The sequence below is a fragment of the Lotus japonicus genome, chromosome 3, assembly GCF_012489685.1.
Source record: "Lotus japonicus ecotype B-129 chromosome 3, LjGifu_v1.2".
Taxonomy (NCBI): Eukaryota; Viridiplantae; Streptophyta; class Magnoliopsida; order Fabales; family Fabaceae; genus Lotus; species Lotus japonicus.
In genome coordinates this window covers 84224257-84241763 of record NC_080043.1, presented here as the reverse complement: position 1 = coordinate 84241763, position 17507 = coordinate 84224257, and the positions used below count along the sequence as shown (strand labels likewise).

General features: G+C 38.4%; 3 protein-coding genes across 4 annotated transcripts in view; 2 read left to right on the top strand and 1 right to left on the bottom strand.

The window, feature by feature from the left end:
- The window catches only part of LOC130746635 (BEACH domain-containing protein C2-like), a 33113-nt gene extending 28425 nt beyond the window's left edge, over positions 1 to 4688 (bottom strand). Inside the window, exons 1-3 of one of the 2 annotated variants that reach the window (XR_009022167.1) lie at positions 4542 to 4688; positions 2032 to 4031; positions 236 to 1023 (exon numbers count right to left, since the gene is read on the bottom strand). Coding sequence is in view for 1 of the 2 variants with exons in the window: in XM_057599329.1 (XP_057455312.1) it covers positions 236 to 1023; positions 2032 to 3970 (2727 nt within the window). In the remaining variant the exon portion in view is untranslated. The remainder of the gene's footprint in view (positions 1 to 235; positions 1024 to 2031; positions 4032 to 4541) is intronic. The other variant, XM_057599329.1, reaches the window with a different exon arrangement.
- A 1916-nt stretch (positions 4689 to 6604) lies between these two features.
- Positions 6605 to 11103, top strand: LOC130746634 (uncharacterized). The gene is made up of 10 exons (XM_057599327.1): positions 6605 to 6803; positions 6891 to 6977; positions 7075 to 7211; positions 7313 to 7379; positions 7713 to 7765; positions 8234 to 8288; positions 8372 to 8446; positions 8535 to 8652; positions 10453 to 10499; positions 10597 to 11103. The coding sequence occupies exons 1-10, from the start codon at positions 6795 to 6797 to the stop codon at positions 10699 to 10701; spliced, it is 753 nt and encodes a 250-aa protein (XP_057455310.1). The 5' UTR covers positions 6605 to 6794; the 3' UTR covers positions 10702 to 11103.
- A 1018-nt stretch (positions 11104 to 12121) lies between these two features.
- Positions 12122 to 14989, top strand: LOC130744883 (uncharacterized). Its single transcript, XM_057597043.1, has 5 exons — positions 12122 to 12241; positions 12323 to 12477; positions 12547 to 13506; positions 13590 to 14694; positions 14909 to 14989. The coding sequence occupies exons 1-5, from the start codon at positions 12122 to 12124 to the stop codon at positions 14987 to 14989; spliced, it is 2421 nt and encodes an 806-aa protein (XP_057453026.1).
- Positions 14990 to 17507: the final 2518 nt, after the last annotated feature.

The window sequence follows — 17507 nt, the reverse complement described above, 5'->3', positions numbered from 1 at the left end:
GAGTTATTGCTGGCTCAAGAAGTGAGAATTGAACGGAGTCGGAAAAGTACTATCACTAAATTTAAAAAAATATATATTCAGTGTATATGTTTGGCTCCCCTAACATTAAGCTTCCGGCTCTGCCTCTATTCAGAATGTATGTATCTGTCTACCTCATTTCAGCTTCTTTCCTAAGAATTTCTTTTTATTATCCCACAAAAAATAGAGAATAGAAGCATCCCATCACACTACGTACCTGACCAGGTTGTGGACAGTCAACTATGAACCCAAGTAAACATCGGACATCATCGGAAGCCAACAAAGGAGATGCAGCCACTATTAGAAGTTCAATTACCACTAAGAGCTCGTCAACCAAAGCATTGACTTCACCCACTGGCCTTGCTGCTCCAGTTAAAGAAATAGTATTTACTGAATCCTTTTCAGGAACAGTCCAATAGCACCGTCTACAACCATCAAGAAGCATCTGAATGGCATTGGCATCTCGCATCACTGCAGACTCGGTGAAAACCATATCAGCAAGTGAAGATAGAAGCTTCTTTTGTATTCCATAACTACATAAACTCCAGATATTTAAATCCAGGAGCAGTGTAGTGAAGAGCTGCACTTTAAGCATATGGTTCATCTTCTGAGATTGACAAAGTGAGACAACTGCTGAAACAAGTTCCTCATCTCTGACACCATCATGCTTTCCAACACCAAGTGATGACAGGGTTTGGAGAAGATAATTTAAAATCTTTGAAAGAACTTCAGGCCCCTTACCACGAGCAAACTCCTCATTGTTCTTTGGATGTTGAATAGCTGTGGATATAATTCGAAATATTGGACTAGCAAGAGATGTAGTCGCTACAGACACAGAAAAATTCCCTTGCTGTGGTTCTAGAGTTTTCTCGTGTACATTGCTTATTGCTAAAGGAAGCATAGACAATGGACTTCCATAAGCCAATGCCCACAAAGCATCCACGGGTCGCATTCGTGTGGCAACATGGACTTGCCCAAGAACCTCAGCTGGACGTCGAAGGATTCCTGAATCATAATAAAGGTACCATAACAAAAATGGACAATAATGCAACATATTTTTCATAACTTGAAGCATAAAAGAAATTTTATCATGTTCTGATGGTAAATATATGCAATCATTTAATAACTTGACTCTAGTTTTTAAATGCTGACATATTTCTTTCATAAATATTTCTTAAGATCAAGTCATCTGTCATACAACAAATAACTATTGGTGTCATAATAAAAACTGACAAGGGATGGAGAAAACCAACACCGATCACGGAATAGGTTTAAACTAGGAACATTAAGAGGAGAAGGAAAGATATTATAAATGAATGGTGCGTAAAAATGCACATCTTTGTTTAATCTAGTGTGTTCATAAGACTAAAAGCCAAAAAAGGATTGGAGAAACTGAATATAATTAAATCTAAGACACAAAATACAATAACCTCCCAAGAAAACTATATGAGCCTAGTCAGCTAAAATTAAATATATTTGTACATTAAGGAATTCCTCGATTCCAGTTCATTGTTAATTCAATTAATATCCACTGTAAAACCTTTTGCAGTTCCTTAGCCGTTGTTCTCTGCATAAAGATCAAATTATATTGTCTTCAAAAAATAAACTATTTTACACGAAACATTAGCTACCCATTAGTTTCTCTTTAATACATGGATAACTGAACTCTAACAATGATTCACGACATTTAAATATTTGTTGAGTTATGTATTGTAAGAATAAACAAGAGGCTCGCAGTTGACAGAGAACAAAGGGAGAAGAATTACACTGGAAAGCATTCAGTTACCAACCAACCAAAAAATGTTTTTGCTAGGATAGAAAGAACAAACCTTATGGTACTTAAAAAATATTCCAATCCAAAAAGTTGTAAAGAGTTTCTAGTTACATCATATAAATATACAAATAAAATTTTGAAAAAAATGTTTAGGAATCATCAGGAACTTTTTGCATGAAAATTCAACATGCACTTATGCATAGCATTACCATAAAATCAACACCTAGAAATCATCTGACCTGCAGCACCAGTAGGAGAAGCATCTGGACAGAAACGCCCACTAAGTAAACTAGGATGATAGAGTAGGTGAATGAAACCTCCAATTTCGGCATCTAAAAGAACACTTTCCTCTGCCTTTCTCTGCACATGGGCATTTGTTGCAAGCCATGGTAGCCCTGCTGCATTACCAAAAGAAGGCACTATATCCCCTCCTCTAGAAGCCAAGCGTGTCATCCTTTCTAGGCCAATTGGTTCCTTGAAGATGTAAACAGGTCCCATCTCAGCAAACAAAGGGCATTGACGACGACGGCGTTGCAAACCAGCCATAGTAGGAGGAGGGTTAGTTCCTATGCAGCAAAATGCAATGGGTTTGGAAATTTTTGGGAACTCAAAAGGATGACTTTCATATAAAGAACCATCTACATACAACCTAACTTCACTTTCTGCTTTCCCAATAATTCCATGCTGGCCTATATGTTCAAGACCAATAAAGTACCAGCATTGAGGTTTGAATGGATAAGTAAAATGCAATGCAGATCTCTTTCCCTTTCCAGTACCAATTTCAACAACCAAAAATTGAGCGTGAAAATAAGCCTCTATACCCAGATTATCAGCAGATAAAAAACTGAATAACCGTGGCATGTGTGCTGTACCTTCACCAGCAAGTGCACTAGCTGCTGCTGCAGCTGACATAGCTGATGATTTACCTGACTTAGCTGATGCAGCTGCAGCAATTGCAGCAGCAACTGTAGCTGTATTTACTGCATCAGCAAATGATTCGATGTAGATCCATGTTGCAAATGCATACCCATTGATAAATGGCCAGCGACTCTCACCTGGACCGAGCAAACCAGAACTTTCACCATCAAACTCAAAAGTGCAAGCTGGTCCCATTGATTCCTTTTCACTCATAGCTTTCTCCATTGCAACCAGTAAGCGCGGAGCCCAAATTGTGGTGAGCGTTTTTGTAATGACTTGAAACCATCTATGAAGATCACTGACACTAAGAGAATGCCCAGCCAAGTGTTGTATGCAGCGGCACAATGGAGTTCCATCCCACCTTATTTGCCCATTTAAGCCAACATCGACAGTGAAAATTTTCTCTGCTGTTCTCAACAGTACTCCTAACAAACCGGCCATAGAGCACATTGCCCTGTTTCTAGTGCAAGCCCGTAATATGGCAAGAAGTCCCCTTACCATTCGTGTCCTAGGTGACATGACAACATCAGAATCACCTGTATAAGGAAGCCAAGGAATAAGTTCACCAGCCACAATGGCTGCTCGGGAGTTCAGCATTACACTAGGAGGATTATTATCACCATCCTCGTCAAAACTTTCAACACCACCCATTGTTGCAAGAAGTGAATCTACTATTAAAAAGGATGCACTCTCCATTTCTTCACCGCTCCCAAAATTTGCTACCCCGCTTGCAATATTCTTCAGTTTCTCCATACCTTCAGGTTTCCCCATGATAGCAGAGTCCACTAAATGTAGTAATTCTGCAGACACATTTAGCATAGAACTTTTTTGCCTAGGTTTTTGTGGAGAACTAACAGGAGAATGTCCATGCTGCATGACAGCCACTGGGGAAGAAGCACACTCTGGCGAGTACATCCCAGATGAACATTGAAAATGCTCCTCATTTTCACTCAATGCATGCTGTAAATTATCTAAACCTTCGGATGGATTTGAACCCACATATTCATTATTCGTCTCTTGTCCTTTCAAAGATACATGCTCAAACTGGTTCCCAACCATACCCGTGGTTACTGAATCAACCCCATGTCCTTGAAAGTGTACCCTTTCATCTGCCTGTTCATCCCCAATGCCACTGCCAGCATTAACATTCTCCTCCCGAAGACTCTCAGCAAATTGTTTCACATTACTATCTACCACTTCACCACTATCTAATTCATGACCAGTTACTTTCATCTCTTTCGGTTTTTCCTCTTCTTCCATTATACGATATCAAGATAAGCTACAAAATGTTCATCAGTATATAATGAAAACCCCAATCCACCTGCAAGTAAAACCTTTATCATTTCCCAACAAATTTTAAAAATAATAACCAGATATCCAGGAACCAGAATATTTAACAATTTCAATTTTCAATACGGTTTCGAGCTGAAAGATTGAAAACATCGCGAGGGAACTAACTACATTAACCGTGAAAACACCAAACAACAACTACAAGTAACAACTAACAACCAACATTACTACAAATTTGTCAAAATTCTCCAACATAACCGCTGAAAAGTTTTGATTTAAACATGCTTCATTTTACAACATAGGATGCAGTGGAAAGAAATGGTGACATGCACAAATCAAAAAAAAAAACTCACAAAATCTTCCAGATATGGAATGGCCTATAATGCAACAGAGATGCTTTCAATGCATCAAACGCGATCACATTTCAAGCATTGAGCTCAAGAAAAAAAGAATCAAAAAAAGACGCATGATCGTGAAGAAATCGACATTGATTCAGAGACGGGGAACACGAGGAGAGAAGAATGGATGAAATCGATGGTACCTTGGTCGAGATCAGAGTGACGTTCGGAATTTGGATCGAAGATGGAATGGAAATGGAATGAGAGTGTGTGAGTGTGTGAGAGAGAGGAAGAGAAGGCGAATTTGGCGCGAGAGAGAGGGTTGAGTGGCATTGCTCAGTCAAATGTCAAAATTTGATAAGCTTTGGTTTGGGGGTGTGCTTTCTCACTTCTCTTTTGCCCATTTCTTACCCTCTTGTCATTACACATATATAGTGATGGTAATGGGTGTCGGACCCGTAGGGTATCCGCAAAAATACTCATTATGGGTAGGTAAAAACCCGCTAGATGGATATGGAGTTGAGTATGGGTAATTACCCGCAAAAAGTAGTGGGTATGAGTGCGGGCATGGGTACTATAGTACCCAATCCGCCCCATGTCCGCACACACATATTACTATTATTACTATTATTAATAATATTATTTGGTAATATATGAACAAATTAACTTAAGCTATAGCTTTCAAACTTACTTATTTTAAAAATAGGTGAGTATTTAAGGGATTCATAATCATTGCTAATTTACTCCCACTTATTTTTAAAATTAGTAAGTTAATAACCTACAACTTTAGGACTATATTATGAATCCCAAAATTAAAAATTAAAGTTATATCATTCTTGCTTTTTTGTTCTAAAAAGATATTCTTAGTTAAATGATTTTATTTGTTAAGTAGTTAATCTTTTGTATTTATATTAGTGTTTTTTATTTAAAAAGATAATTGTATTTTTTGTTTCTATTAACAAAAATAGTGAAAAATGTATTTTGGTTAGCTAAATTGCGGGTAATTGGCACGGGTACGGGCATATAGGTACCCAGAGGGTACGGGGACGGACATTCAAGTTGCTACCCACGCGGGTATGAGGACGGGTACGGGTAATTTTTTAAAACACGGGTATGGGGATGGGTACTGTAGTACCCTACCCAGACCCTACCCATTGTCATCCCTACACATATCTTAATTTGGTGAGATTATTTTTTTATTAATATTATTATTGTACTGTCTTCTTGGTTAAGATTTTTTTAAGTTAAGATTATTACTACATTTTCTGAAATAGGATTGTTATTGTTTCCTTAAAAAAAATTAGTAGGTTTGTGAGATTGGTGGGTCGCCGTTCTTGGCGGAGGCGAGAGTGATGAGGGATGGCTTTGACCTTGTTTGGAATTGGGGCCACCGTCAAATCATATGTGAAACGGATTGCAAGGACCTTGGTGATGTTCTTGGGCATGCGGAGGATGTAAGGCTTCATACGGAGGCTCTAGTGTTGCGGCAAATTTTAGAACTGTTGTCTCGGAGTTGGAGGGTGAGCGTGGCTTGGATTCTCGAAAGGGTAATGGTGTAATGGATTGACTTGCTATGAAAGGCGCTCGTAAGCCACCGATAGCCATCAGGGTGGTTGATAGACATGATGTGGAGCTAGAAGCGGTCATGCTAAAGGACTCTCTATCGGTTCCGTAGTGCTAGTAATAAAATATATTATAGCTAGTTCGTAATAAGAATTGCATTCTTTGTATTTATACTTCTTTTCATTTGTTATCTCTACTTTTGAGTTTTCATTTATTTATAACATACTACTAGCACGATAATTCTACTATTGATTACCCATTAATCCACCCGTAAGTATGACGTCGTTTAAACTGGTACATTAAAAAATAACAAAATCTTTTTCTCTTGTTCATGCTTCTCCGTCTTGCTCTTTGAACAAGAATGGTTACAGAGCGGTTCGACTGATAAAACTAGGAACCGGACCTTAGAACGGTCCGAAATAACCTCAAAACCGTGAGGTGAGACAACCGGGCGCGAACTGGTCAAGAACCGGGTGACCCGGGGAAAACCGGCCGGTTGGCGGTTTAACATAAAAAAAAAGGTTTTTTTTTTACTCTTTCTTTAGAAACTGGGCTCAGACAAACAAATGTCGGGAAGTATGGGCTCAGCCCAGAAAACATCAGATCCAAAAAAAAAAAAGGAAACCCTAAATCCAAAAAAAATCCTAATTTTTCTTTTGAAAAAATTAAATAATTTCTTCTAATTTCCTAAAAATAAAAAACACAGTCTTACAAGTAGCAACCCAACCAAACCCGTTTTCCAACCTCTTCACCTTTGATCCGCTGCGCAGTCACCTCCGCCGTGCCGCACGTCGTCGCCGGAGTCCTCTGTTGTGGTTCTCTTCTTCTGTATCTACCTTTTCCATCGATACGCTACCCAGTGTTCGCTTCTTCTTCTGGTTTCTCGCAAAGACATGGCTCAGGTACTTCATCATCCATTTTCCCTTCTCTTCTCTATACAAACGATTAATGCGTCTCTAACCGATTTGATTTTTTTTCTCGAATTGAAGAAACACAGAAGCAAAATCCCAGTCTCCGAACCCCAACACGAGGAAACTGAAACAGACGAATCTGCTTCTTCTATTTCATCAGAGGATGTGAGTGATTAAAAAAAATTCATGAAAATTAGATTGATTTTGATTCAAGTTCATGGTAAGTGTGAAGTGTCATTGATTTTGACTTTGATGATTGTAGGAGGAAGAGGATGAGATTGAGAAGGAGCTAGCTGATGTTACATTTGAGGAGTTGCAGAAAGCACGCTCAAATGGGGCACATGCATTTTTCCAGAAACCCAAAAAGGACCAAAGTTTGAAAAGGGCTAACAAGAATAGGTAATTGTATTTTAAACTGAGTTTACTGCTTAACATAGTGTGTTTTTAATGTCCATAAATCACATTCAAATAAATTATTTATAATTATAATGTCTGTGTAGGCCAATGGAGGTTAGTTGCAAGAAGCCTGTTCCTGTTTTTAGAGAGGTCATCCAAGCTCCTAAGAAGGTGGGTGGTGTAGTTGTTATTTGTATATAGAGTGTAACGTTCTCTGCTTCTATTTTATGTTATTTCTGTTTATCAACATGTGACATATTGAATAGTTTAGCACACTTCCTCATACACTATTAAAACTTTGGATTCATTATCATGTGCAAATTTAGGATATTAGCTGGTATAAGCATATCCAAATAAATAAATAAAAGCTGGTATAAGCATATTACAGCAATGCCTTCTCCTGCGTAGATACTTTGAAAATTTCAAAGTTTAGGGTTGGTGCTGTACTATACAGTTATCTGGATATGTTTTGCAGGAATCATGTATACCTTTGATAATTTTCAGGTTATACGTGATCCACGATTTGAATCCCTTTGTGGTAATCTTGACACTGACGGGTACGTTCACCTCTAGACATCTGTTATTTATTCTACTTTTTTTAGTCGTGTACATTTATGTTATGGAATGCATAGTTTTAGTTGCAATCGTTTTATGAAAAAGTAGTAATTTCATACTGTTCTAAAGCTATGTCGATTCTGTTGCCATTTTATAGCATGTCTAGCCAAGTGCCATTCCTTTACTATTATCATTTTAATTGAAAGCTAGTTTTACTTTTCCTCACGCTCACATGAAGGAGTCAACTTAGTAGCATGAGTTAAAGCTGCGGACAGATGAATGCAAATTTCACATGAAAGTCGCTTAATATGAGAAATTATATTCCCTGTAGTGTAGTTTGAATGCAATTGTCTTTACGTTGCTATTTTATTGTGACCTGTGAGCAAGTTCTTTTAATTAAAACTGGTAGCTTCTCTTGTTTCCTTTCACGGGAGTCGGCAGCACTAGTAATATATACACATGGATTGCAGGTTCAAACAAAGATACAATTTTTTATATGAAGATGTTCTTCCTGCTGAAAAACAGGTAGTCTTCCAGATTGTAATTGTAGAACTTTGTTTGTAGCTTTTCTATGGCTTTCCTCTTATGACATCTTCTGTGCATAACAGGCTCTTAAAAAGGATCTGAAAAAATACAGAGATCCTAAGCGGACAAATGAAATAGAAGAACGTCTATCATGGGTTGTAAGTACAAGTCTTTAGAAATTTGTCTTACACTTCCAGAAGTGTGACACTTATTAGTTTACTTGATCACATTTACATATCTTTTCAGGACAAACAATTGAAGTCTGGTTCAGCAAAGAATATTGATGCAGAGATATTGGCTAAGCACAAGAAGAAAGAGAGAGAAGCAGCAAAGCATGGAAAACGTCCTTATTATATCAAGAAATGTAATTCTTCTCTTCCTCCCATTTCCTGATCCCTTCTCCCTCTCTCTCTCTCTCCATATGTTGCAGATGCAATTTCTGCTTATGTTTATTTTATTGGCTCTGGCATAGGTGGAGGTCCCAGTGAACCCAAATTATAGAATACATATTCAATATGTGGAGCCAATATTTGCATAATTAGAATAACTCTTTTAACCGTTAAGCATCAATCTTCCCATTTCTTGTAGCACACTGGCGGTAATAGAGGCAATATGTTCGATAGTGATGCTGCTAGTAAATCTGTTATAGTTCATGAAACAGCCCTGCTAAGTGTTAACTACTTGATAGTTAATAGGATTAGGCTTTTGAGTGACACCTGGTAGTAGTCTATACATACTATAATATTTTCCTGATGCCCTGTGCCCATGATCATAGGCATAAACGTGAAGAAAGCATATGTACTTATGGGAAGTTGGGGACAAGATGATTTTTTGGAGGGTGTTACATCTTGAATTCTATAATATTATAGACATACTATAATATTTTCCTGATGCCCTGTGCCCATGATCATAGGCATAAACGTGAAAATAAGCATATGTACTTATGGGAAGTTGGGGACAAGATGATTCTTTGGAGGGTGTTACATCTTGAATTCCACTGACATACATGAATTTTAGGATACTAGTTTTTGGAGTTTTCACTTCAGTTTTGATAGATACTCTAGTGAGCTTCTGCTTTATACCTTTTGGCCTATATATCCGACCTGAATTTGAGGAATGTAAGCCAATGGCTCTCTACTTCTGGCGTTGAGTAGTAACTTTTTTAACTTTGCTTGTCTTCTTAAGAAATTTTTCTAAAGGGTATATTTGTAAAAAAGCTAAAAGCTTGGTAAGCTTTAGCTTGAGAGGGAGAGTTAATATGTAAGATATTAATACCTTGTAATTAATATCTTGATCATATCTTAGAGTGGTTTAGGAAGTTTAGATTATTCCTTAAGATTAGATTTCTATATTTTGTTAATATGTTTCCTTATTTAATTAGGATTAGTATTCCATTAGTAATATAAGGATGAATGTTGTTGTCTTTTGTAATAACACCTGATATCATACCAATACAATTTTATTATTCTCAACATTCTTTTTCTTCTCTCAATACCTTAAAAGACTAAAACCTTATAATTTCAGCACTTCTTACTGCACTCCAACAGAACTTTACTGCTTTTCACCTTTAAGGTTAAGGTGAAAGGTTTTGGTGTGAGTATTGGTGGTAGGCACAGGCACATACTGATAAGTGTCTACATAGGAAGAATAGGGGAGTTGCCTGGGATCGCTTGTCAACTGTGTAGTGTGTGAACCAAAGAACAACTTGATCTGTTAGTTTAACTGTTTTATAGGGCGAGGAGTGGGAAGGGAAAAAATCATGGGGAGAGGAGGGTCTCTCCAATACCGTGTAGTATTCTATATTTTCTCCTACATCTGAATCTCCTCATCAAAGGAAGTTCTGCTTAATAATACATCGCACATGCTTTTTTTTCTGTGTACTGATTGGGGTGTACCATATATTCAATCATTTATAGGGCAAAATTCTAGGGATGTCACACAAACACAGTTCACTGTTGTGTAACACATCAGATTAGAGTCACATCTATTAGTATCATATCATTTGAAAACAATCTAGTTCATTGCTGCCTCCAAATACTGGCAACGCTATGAATCTGAGGGCTAAGCAGTACCAAACTAAATGATTTGAAAATCATTAAAAAATACATACAAATAAAATGCAACATCAACTATTGATGATGACCTTCTTTTTTGTTCCTTTCAGCTGATATCCGGAAGCAAAAGCTTATTGAAAAATATAATGAGCTCAAGGTATACATCCTATAACCTCTGTTCCCTTCCCCCTGGTCCCCATTATGTCATTTATCGAATGCCTTTTTAAATAATTCATTTTACTCACCATTTTCAGGCATCTGGCAAACTTGAAGCATTTCTTGAGAAAAGGAGGAGGAGAAATGCTGCAAAGGACCATAGATATATCCCATATCGCAGACCTGGTGACAATGTGGAGTAAGGTGTCAGCTTTAAGGTTCTTTTGTAGGCTGGTTATTCTGGAATATAGCATCAAAGAGATTCCCGGTATATAGATTTTGTCTTCCATCTGTGGGTTTTACTGAATAATAATCCTTGTTGAATACCCAAAAAGATGTTGTATTTGTTGAGTGAGTGTACTGTTGTTACTCTGCAAGATTCATCACTAAGATAGGAAACCTATGCTTGGGATCAAGGTGGAAAACTGAGCTTGGAGAGATGCCACTAGCTACAAAGCAAACTACTGATTTTCTGTCATGTTGTGCAGACAAGGTTTTTGCTATTATCGTAGGTCTCTTGTTTTAGTGAATGGTGATTCTGGTTGACTATTTTATGAATATGCTCGTCTTTATTCAAGCAATATGAACATTATATTTTAGAGCCAGTTTTTCTATTTTAAAAAACCATCCCCCTTTAAACCTAGCAATTATTTTAGTAGAAAATTCTAGTGTGAAGTAGTGTTTTTCCCTTTCACTTGGTGGTAAAGGGTAAAAATGTTTTGATCATCTAATAACCATTAGCTATAACGTGATCATGGAGATTAATTAATACGGATATAATTAGCACAATCGACAGGTCATTGACTCATGGTGACAAAACCTCCTTGTCGACATTTTAGGCTGTGTGACATGGCTGTCAGAATGACTCTTCCAAGTTTCAATTAATCACCGATTTAGTGTATGTTTGGACTTTGGTTGGATCTATGTTGAATTTGATAAAATCTTCTTCAATCCGTGTTAAATCCAACGTTGCAAACTGTAGTTTCTCTGTAATACCTTGATACTATATGTTAAAAGGGAATTGTTATTAAGACCCCCACCCCTATTTAGACCCCAAAAATATGAGAAATGTCTAAAATACTTTTAATGAAAAAAATTGAAATATACCCCTCCCTTCATCCTCACCTTCTTCCTAATGCTTTGTTGAAACCTCCCCTCACCCCCCTCTCACCACATACTCTTTCTTCTTCCAAACCCACTTTCAACTTCCCACATTGTTGCCGGCCACCGTCTCCACCACCCACACCACCGCCGCCGTCGTCCTCACCCAACACCATCACCAACGTCGCTACCGCGATCGTCGTTGTCACCCGACTTCTCCTACCTCGTTGTCGTCGTCATCTGTGAAGGTACTGCACTCAAATCCCGATCTAGATCCATCGCACTCTCATTAAGCGTGAGCACCGTACTCTTTGTGTGCGTCAGGTTCGCACCCTGAGAGTGCAACAGGGATGCACACTGATAGTGCGTTTATCTGTTATATTTATCCAGACACATTGTTTAACCGCGTCGCTGTCGCACTTATAAGATGCGTGTGTGACGCGCTTTCAACGTGCGATTAATACATTTCTGGCCTGTAACAGAAACAATAAATAATTTGCATATTTTCTTTTGCATTTCAGGATGAGTCTCCCTGAGTCATATGAAGTGAACATGCCACAAGAAAGGCAATTAGCCAATGTAGAAGATATACATGATGTGCCAATTGCAGCGGACTACACAGAACAATTTACCGCAGACAGGGTATTTTCATAACCAATGAGTGATTTTATGTCAAATAAGTTGAATTTATATGTGATGCGTATATGTGTTAATATTTTGTAGGTTTTTCCTACTCGGGAGGAGCTTTTGGATTGGGCTAAGAATGTAGGAAAGCAACATGGCTTTGTGATCATAATTAGAAGGTCTGATTGTGGGAGCAAGGGCCGTGGGAGTAAAGGCAGACAGGTGGCTACTTTGGTGTGCGAGATGAGCGGAAAGTACAAACCATACAAGCCTGTGTTGGTGCGGAAGGGGACATGAACCAAGAAATGTGATTGTCCGTTCAGGCTCAAGGCGAGATACACATCAGAAGATGGTTTGTGGAGGTTGACTGTAGTACGTGGCGACCACAACCATCAGCCAGTCGAGACTCTGGTTGGCCATGCCTGTGCCGGTCGCCTTACAAGTCAAGAAAAGGATATGGTTGCTAAAATGGTTGACAATAGAGTGAAGTCAGGTAACATGTTGCTTGCATTGAAGGATGCCAACCCTCAGAATGTGACGACCATAAGGCAAGTGTACAATGAGCGAATGACACACATTAGGGCCAAGAGAGGACAATTGTCAGAGATGCGGCACTTGATGAGGTTGTTGGAGGAAGACAGGTACACGCACTGGTCCAGAACTGAAGAGGGTTCCACGGTGATCTGGTCCTTATTCTGGGCCCATCCAGTTTCCATCCAACTATTCAACCAATTTCGTACTGTTGTCTTGCTTGATAGCACGTACAAGACCGATAAGTATATGATACCATTGTTGGAGATAGTTGGCATGACATCAGTTGGATTCACATACACAATCGGTTTTGACTACATGTGCAATGAACGTGAACCTGAAGTTACATGGGCACTTGAAAAACTAAGGGGGTTGCTACTTAAAGAAGAGGACATGCCTAAAGTCATGGTTACTGACAAAGACACTGCTTTGATGAACGCAGTTACAACCACATTCCCTACAACAGCTCACCTGCTATGCCAATTCCATATTGCTAAGTGTGTGAAGGCAAAGTGCAAGCTCACTATCCAAGACAAGGAGATGTGGGATGATGTCGGGGACGCATGGAATAGAGTCATGTATGCCGAGTCAGCGGAGGAGTTTAATGCAGGCATGGACTTCTTACGTTCACTTGTTGGGGAGCACTCTGACCTCATGAATTACATTAAGGAAACTTGGTTGCCGTTTAAGCACAAGTTTGTGAAGTATGCGATTGACCGTTACATGCACATGGGTAACACAATTACTAACAGGTACATTCTTAGACACTGACATTTCAATAAGTTTGCTACATTCATTAAGTATATATTAATGTGCACGTTATAACTTTGCACAGGGTTGAAGGTGCACACGCAAAACTCAAAGTGTGCATCAAAGATAGCAAGAGTGACATGTGTGCGGCTTGGGCAGCTATACATAGGTGCACACTTCTCCAGCATACAAGGATTAATGCTGCTTTTCAGGCAAGTATCTTCATCAGAGAGCATACATTTAAGGACAAGTTGTACGACAACCTACGTGGTGTAGTCTCAAGATATGCCATCATGTTGATCGCAAAGGAGAAAGCGCACGTTGGAAAATGCGGCTGCACTATCAGGAGGACACACGACATGCCTTGCTCATGTCGCCTTGGTATGATGAACACTATTCCATTAACAGCAGTGGACCAACATTGGAGGAGGCTTACATCAACATCTGCACCCGATGAATCTCAACCTGTTTTGGGATTGAGCATTGCGACAGAGTTAGAAGTCATTGCAAAGATGTTTGAAGAAGCCAATGTTTCAAGAAGACAAACTATCAAAGAGAGGCTTCGGGAGATTTCATACCCGGATCAGACTTCTATGTGTCATCCTCCAAACAAGTTGCCTACAAGGGGTCGGCCCAATGAACCTAAGGGTTCTACCAGACGCATTCCTTGTTCTTGGGAGAATGTTGATGCAGTACATGAGTCAAAGCAAGGTAGCAACTCATCAGCTCCACAAGGCAAGGGGCGTAAGACCCGGTCAACAAAACGGAAGAGCATTCCTTCCAATCAATCTGCACCTAAGAAGAGAAGCAAGAGGATAGCAAGCAAGTCAGCTCAGCTCCCGCCACAGCACCCGAAAGGCAAAGTTTACTCGGCCAACTACATCCATGAAGTGCCCGAATTCCTCCGTGAGTATGTCATTGACATTCACAATGTTGAAGATGATGGCAATTGTGGATATAGATGCATTTCTTCCTTGATGGGTAAGGGAGAACAAAATTGGAAGAAAGTCCGAGAAGACATGATAAATGAGCTTACATTACGGCAAGGTGTTTATCATGGTATGTATGACACCGACAAACATTACGAAAAAGTACTACAAGCCTTGCATCTTGCTCCAAATGAGTTTGCAACGGAGGAGAAGTGGTTATCCATGCCGGATATGGGTCACATTGTTGCTACGATGTACCAGGTTGTGTTCGTGACCTTGTCGAATCGGGGGGGGCCACCTACTTCCCTCTCACCGGTCCAGTGCTACATCTGTCAGAGCACCAGATTATATGTTTACTCCTTGTCAACAACAACCACTGGGTGAAGGTACTGCTCAATATTACATTTAGTATGAATTTACCTTACATTACATGAGCTTTATGAGATACTTAACAATATAATTGATCATTATGTAGGTGCTTATTTCAACTGACTTTCATTTGCCAACGGTTAATCCACAATGGATTTATCATTGTACTGTTAAAGCTCGTGGTTGACAGCTACCATACCTAGATCGCATGGCCCTATTCAACAAACTCTCCCGAGAGGCAAATGTAGACATACATAAGGTCGATGGAGGAATCATAAATCTCGTTGAAGATTAGTTTGCAAATTTTCATATTAGTTGTAATGTATCTTTGACAGATTATAATGTAAGATTTAACTTGAAGTTTATTAATGTATCAATGACAGATGTAATATAATCTTAGTTTATGTTTCTGTTGTGTTAAAGTTTATGTTTCTGTTGGAGTTCTTGTTTCTGTCAAGTTTCTGCAAAACCTCGCATTACGGAACTGCGTCAACAACGCACGCTCGATGCTAACGCCTTTAAAAGAGCGACTCATATCACGCACTTTGTAACTGCGCGACTAACGCACTTCACTAAGGGTGTATATGTGTCTCACCTATGTATAGTCAGACACCGGGACATCAACTCAGACACTAATTAATCGCACCTTCAACATGCGCTTGCAACGCATGCTTAAGGAGCGTCTAGGGTAGGTGCGAGAGAAACGCACTACAAGGGTGCGTTTGAAAGGGGTAATTTCGGGTTTCAAAAATTTCCTTCGGTCTAAATAGGGTGGGGGGGTCTGAATAACAATTCCCTATGTTAAATCACATTTGTATTTGTATCAATGCAAAAATAAACATCCAAATTGTAGCTGCTTGAATCCAACGTTTTTTGGACTATTTTTTTCATTCATGCGTATTTACAAATAGTGCAGGAAAAATAGCTGATACCTTCGCTAAACATGCTGTTCTTAGAGAGTTTTCCTTTTTTATCTTTGGGATCATCCTCCTGATTGGGCTATGCCTATTGTTTTATGGTTATTTTTCTTTACATTTATAAAAAATAATTTCTGTGAGATAATGTTGGGAAATTCCGTTAAGAAATTGGTTATATCCATTGTTGAAGCTACGTTTTATAACTTCATCATATATTCATTTTAGAATTAGAATCAACTGTGAAATAAAGCATTTAAACACTTTGTTTTGAATTTTGACATTGAAGACTCAATTCCCACATTTACAAATTGAGTTTTTTTTTTATTGGTCCACACTTACAAATTGATTTCAAACACATTTATTTAAATATGGGATGATACTCGCGTTGTAAAACAAGCATCCAGGCCTTGTATTGGTTACGTGTAGGACTGTTCATGGTTCGGTTCTTTGCTTGAACCGAACCGAACCGAACCTGAACCAAAATTTTGGTTCGAGAGAACCGAACCGAACCGATATAGTATGGTTCGAACCGAACCGATTACAAATTTTGGTTAACCAGTTCGGTAAAATATGCATATTTATAGATGGTTCGAACCGAACCGAACCGATATACTATGGTTCGAACCGAACCGAACCTGAATTGGTAGTTGATATTTTGGTTCGGTTACCGAACCGGTTTTTCAATTTAGGTTCGAGTTCGGTTCGGTTCTTAAAGGTTCGGTTCTTAAACGGTTCGGTTTTCGGTTCGGTTCTTGGTTAGCTTCGGTTCTCAGAGAACCATGAACAGTCCTAGTTACGTGACAAGTTTTTTTTCTTTAAATTAGAAATATCGTGTGATTTTTACCAACAAAGTTTTGGTCCAAATTTCTAGTAAGAATAATGACATAAGTTCAAACTCTAAAAAAATCATTTGTTGTTTCTCGTAAGAATAATGACACAAGTTTGAACTTTAAGAAAATTATTTGTTGAGTGAGACTACCAAGTAAAAAAAAAAAAACTTGTTTTCATACCTTTACGTGAGATGCCTTTAATCAACCATGCATTGCTGTATCACTTATTTAAAGACATGGATCAATCATGCATGCATTATATAGTATTTTTAAAATAATTATAAACCATGTGATTCTCATATATATGCCACATCCATGCATATATTAATATATGTATTAGGGGATGTTGTTTTGATTGAAAATTATGAATATCCAACGAGAATATCCAACTAGTATCGTGTGGTAGATGTATGGTACATACATAGATATATATATATATTGCTTTGGTACGTTGCTACTTGGCACTTTCAATAATTGGATATCATTTATGCTTTGTTTTGCTTAGTCAAAATCGGCACCTACCTCTACAAGCTTTAGTTAATATGCAACGTGTATTATTATCCATTATGTAAGGATTTAATAAATAATTGAACAAGTTCGTTTCACACAGGCCCCTTGGTTTCCAATATATCTGAGCAAGTTACCTCATTAATTGGTTGTAGTGAATGGTGAAATGGGTTTATGAAAGTATTGAACGCTGATAACTCCATCTCTAAAATAAGGAAATAGTCCTCGCGGTTTCTGAGTGTTGTGTCACTTGACAGACATTTTACATAATTAAAGACAGTAAAAGTATTTCCTAAGTTGAGTAAGTTCAATGACAAATTTCTCGGCATCTAACACTTTTAGGAAAACCATTCACTCCATTGGTTAACATGGTTGTTTAGCAACAAGAAGTTTCGTATGGGAACATACTGAAGCTGGTCTATATATATCATGATAGTAAACTTGCACGTTT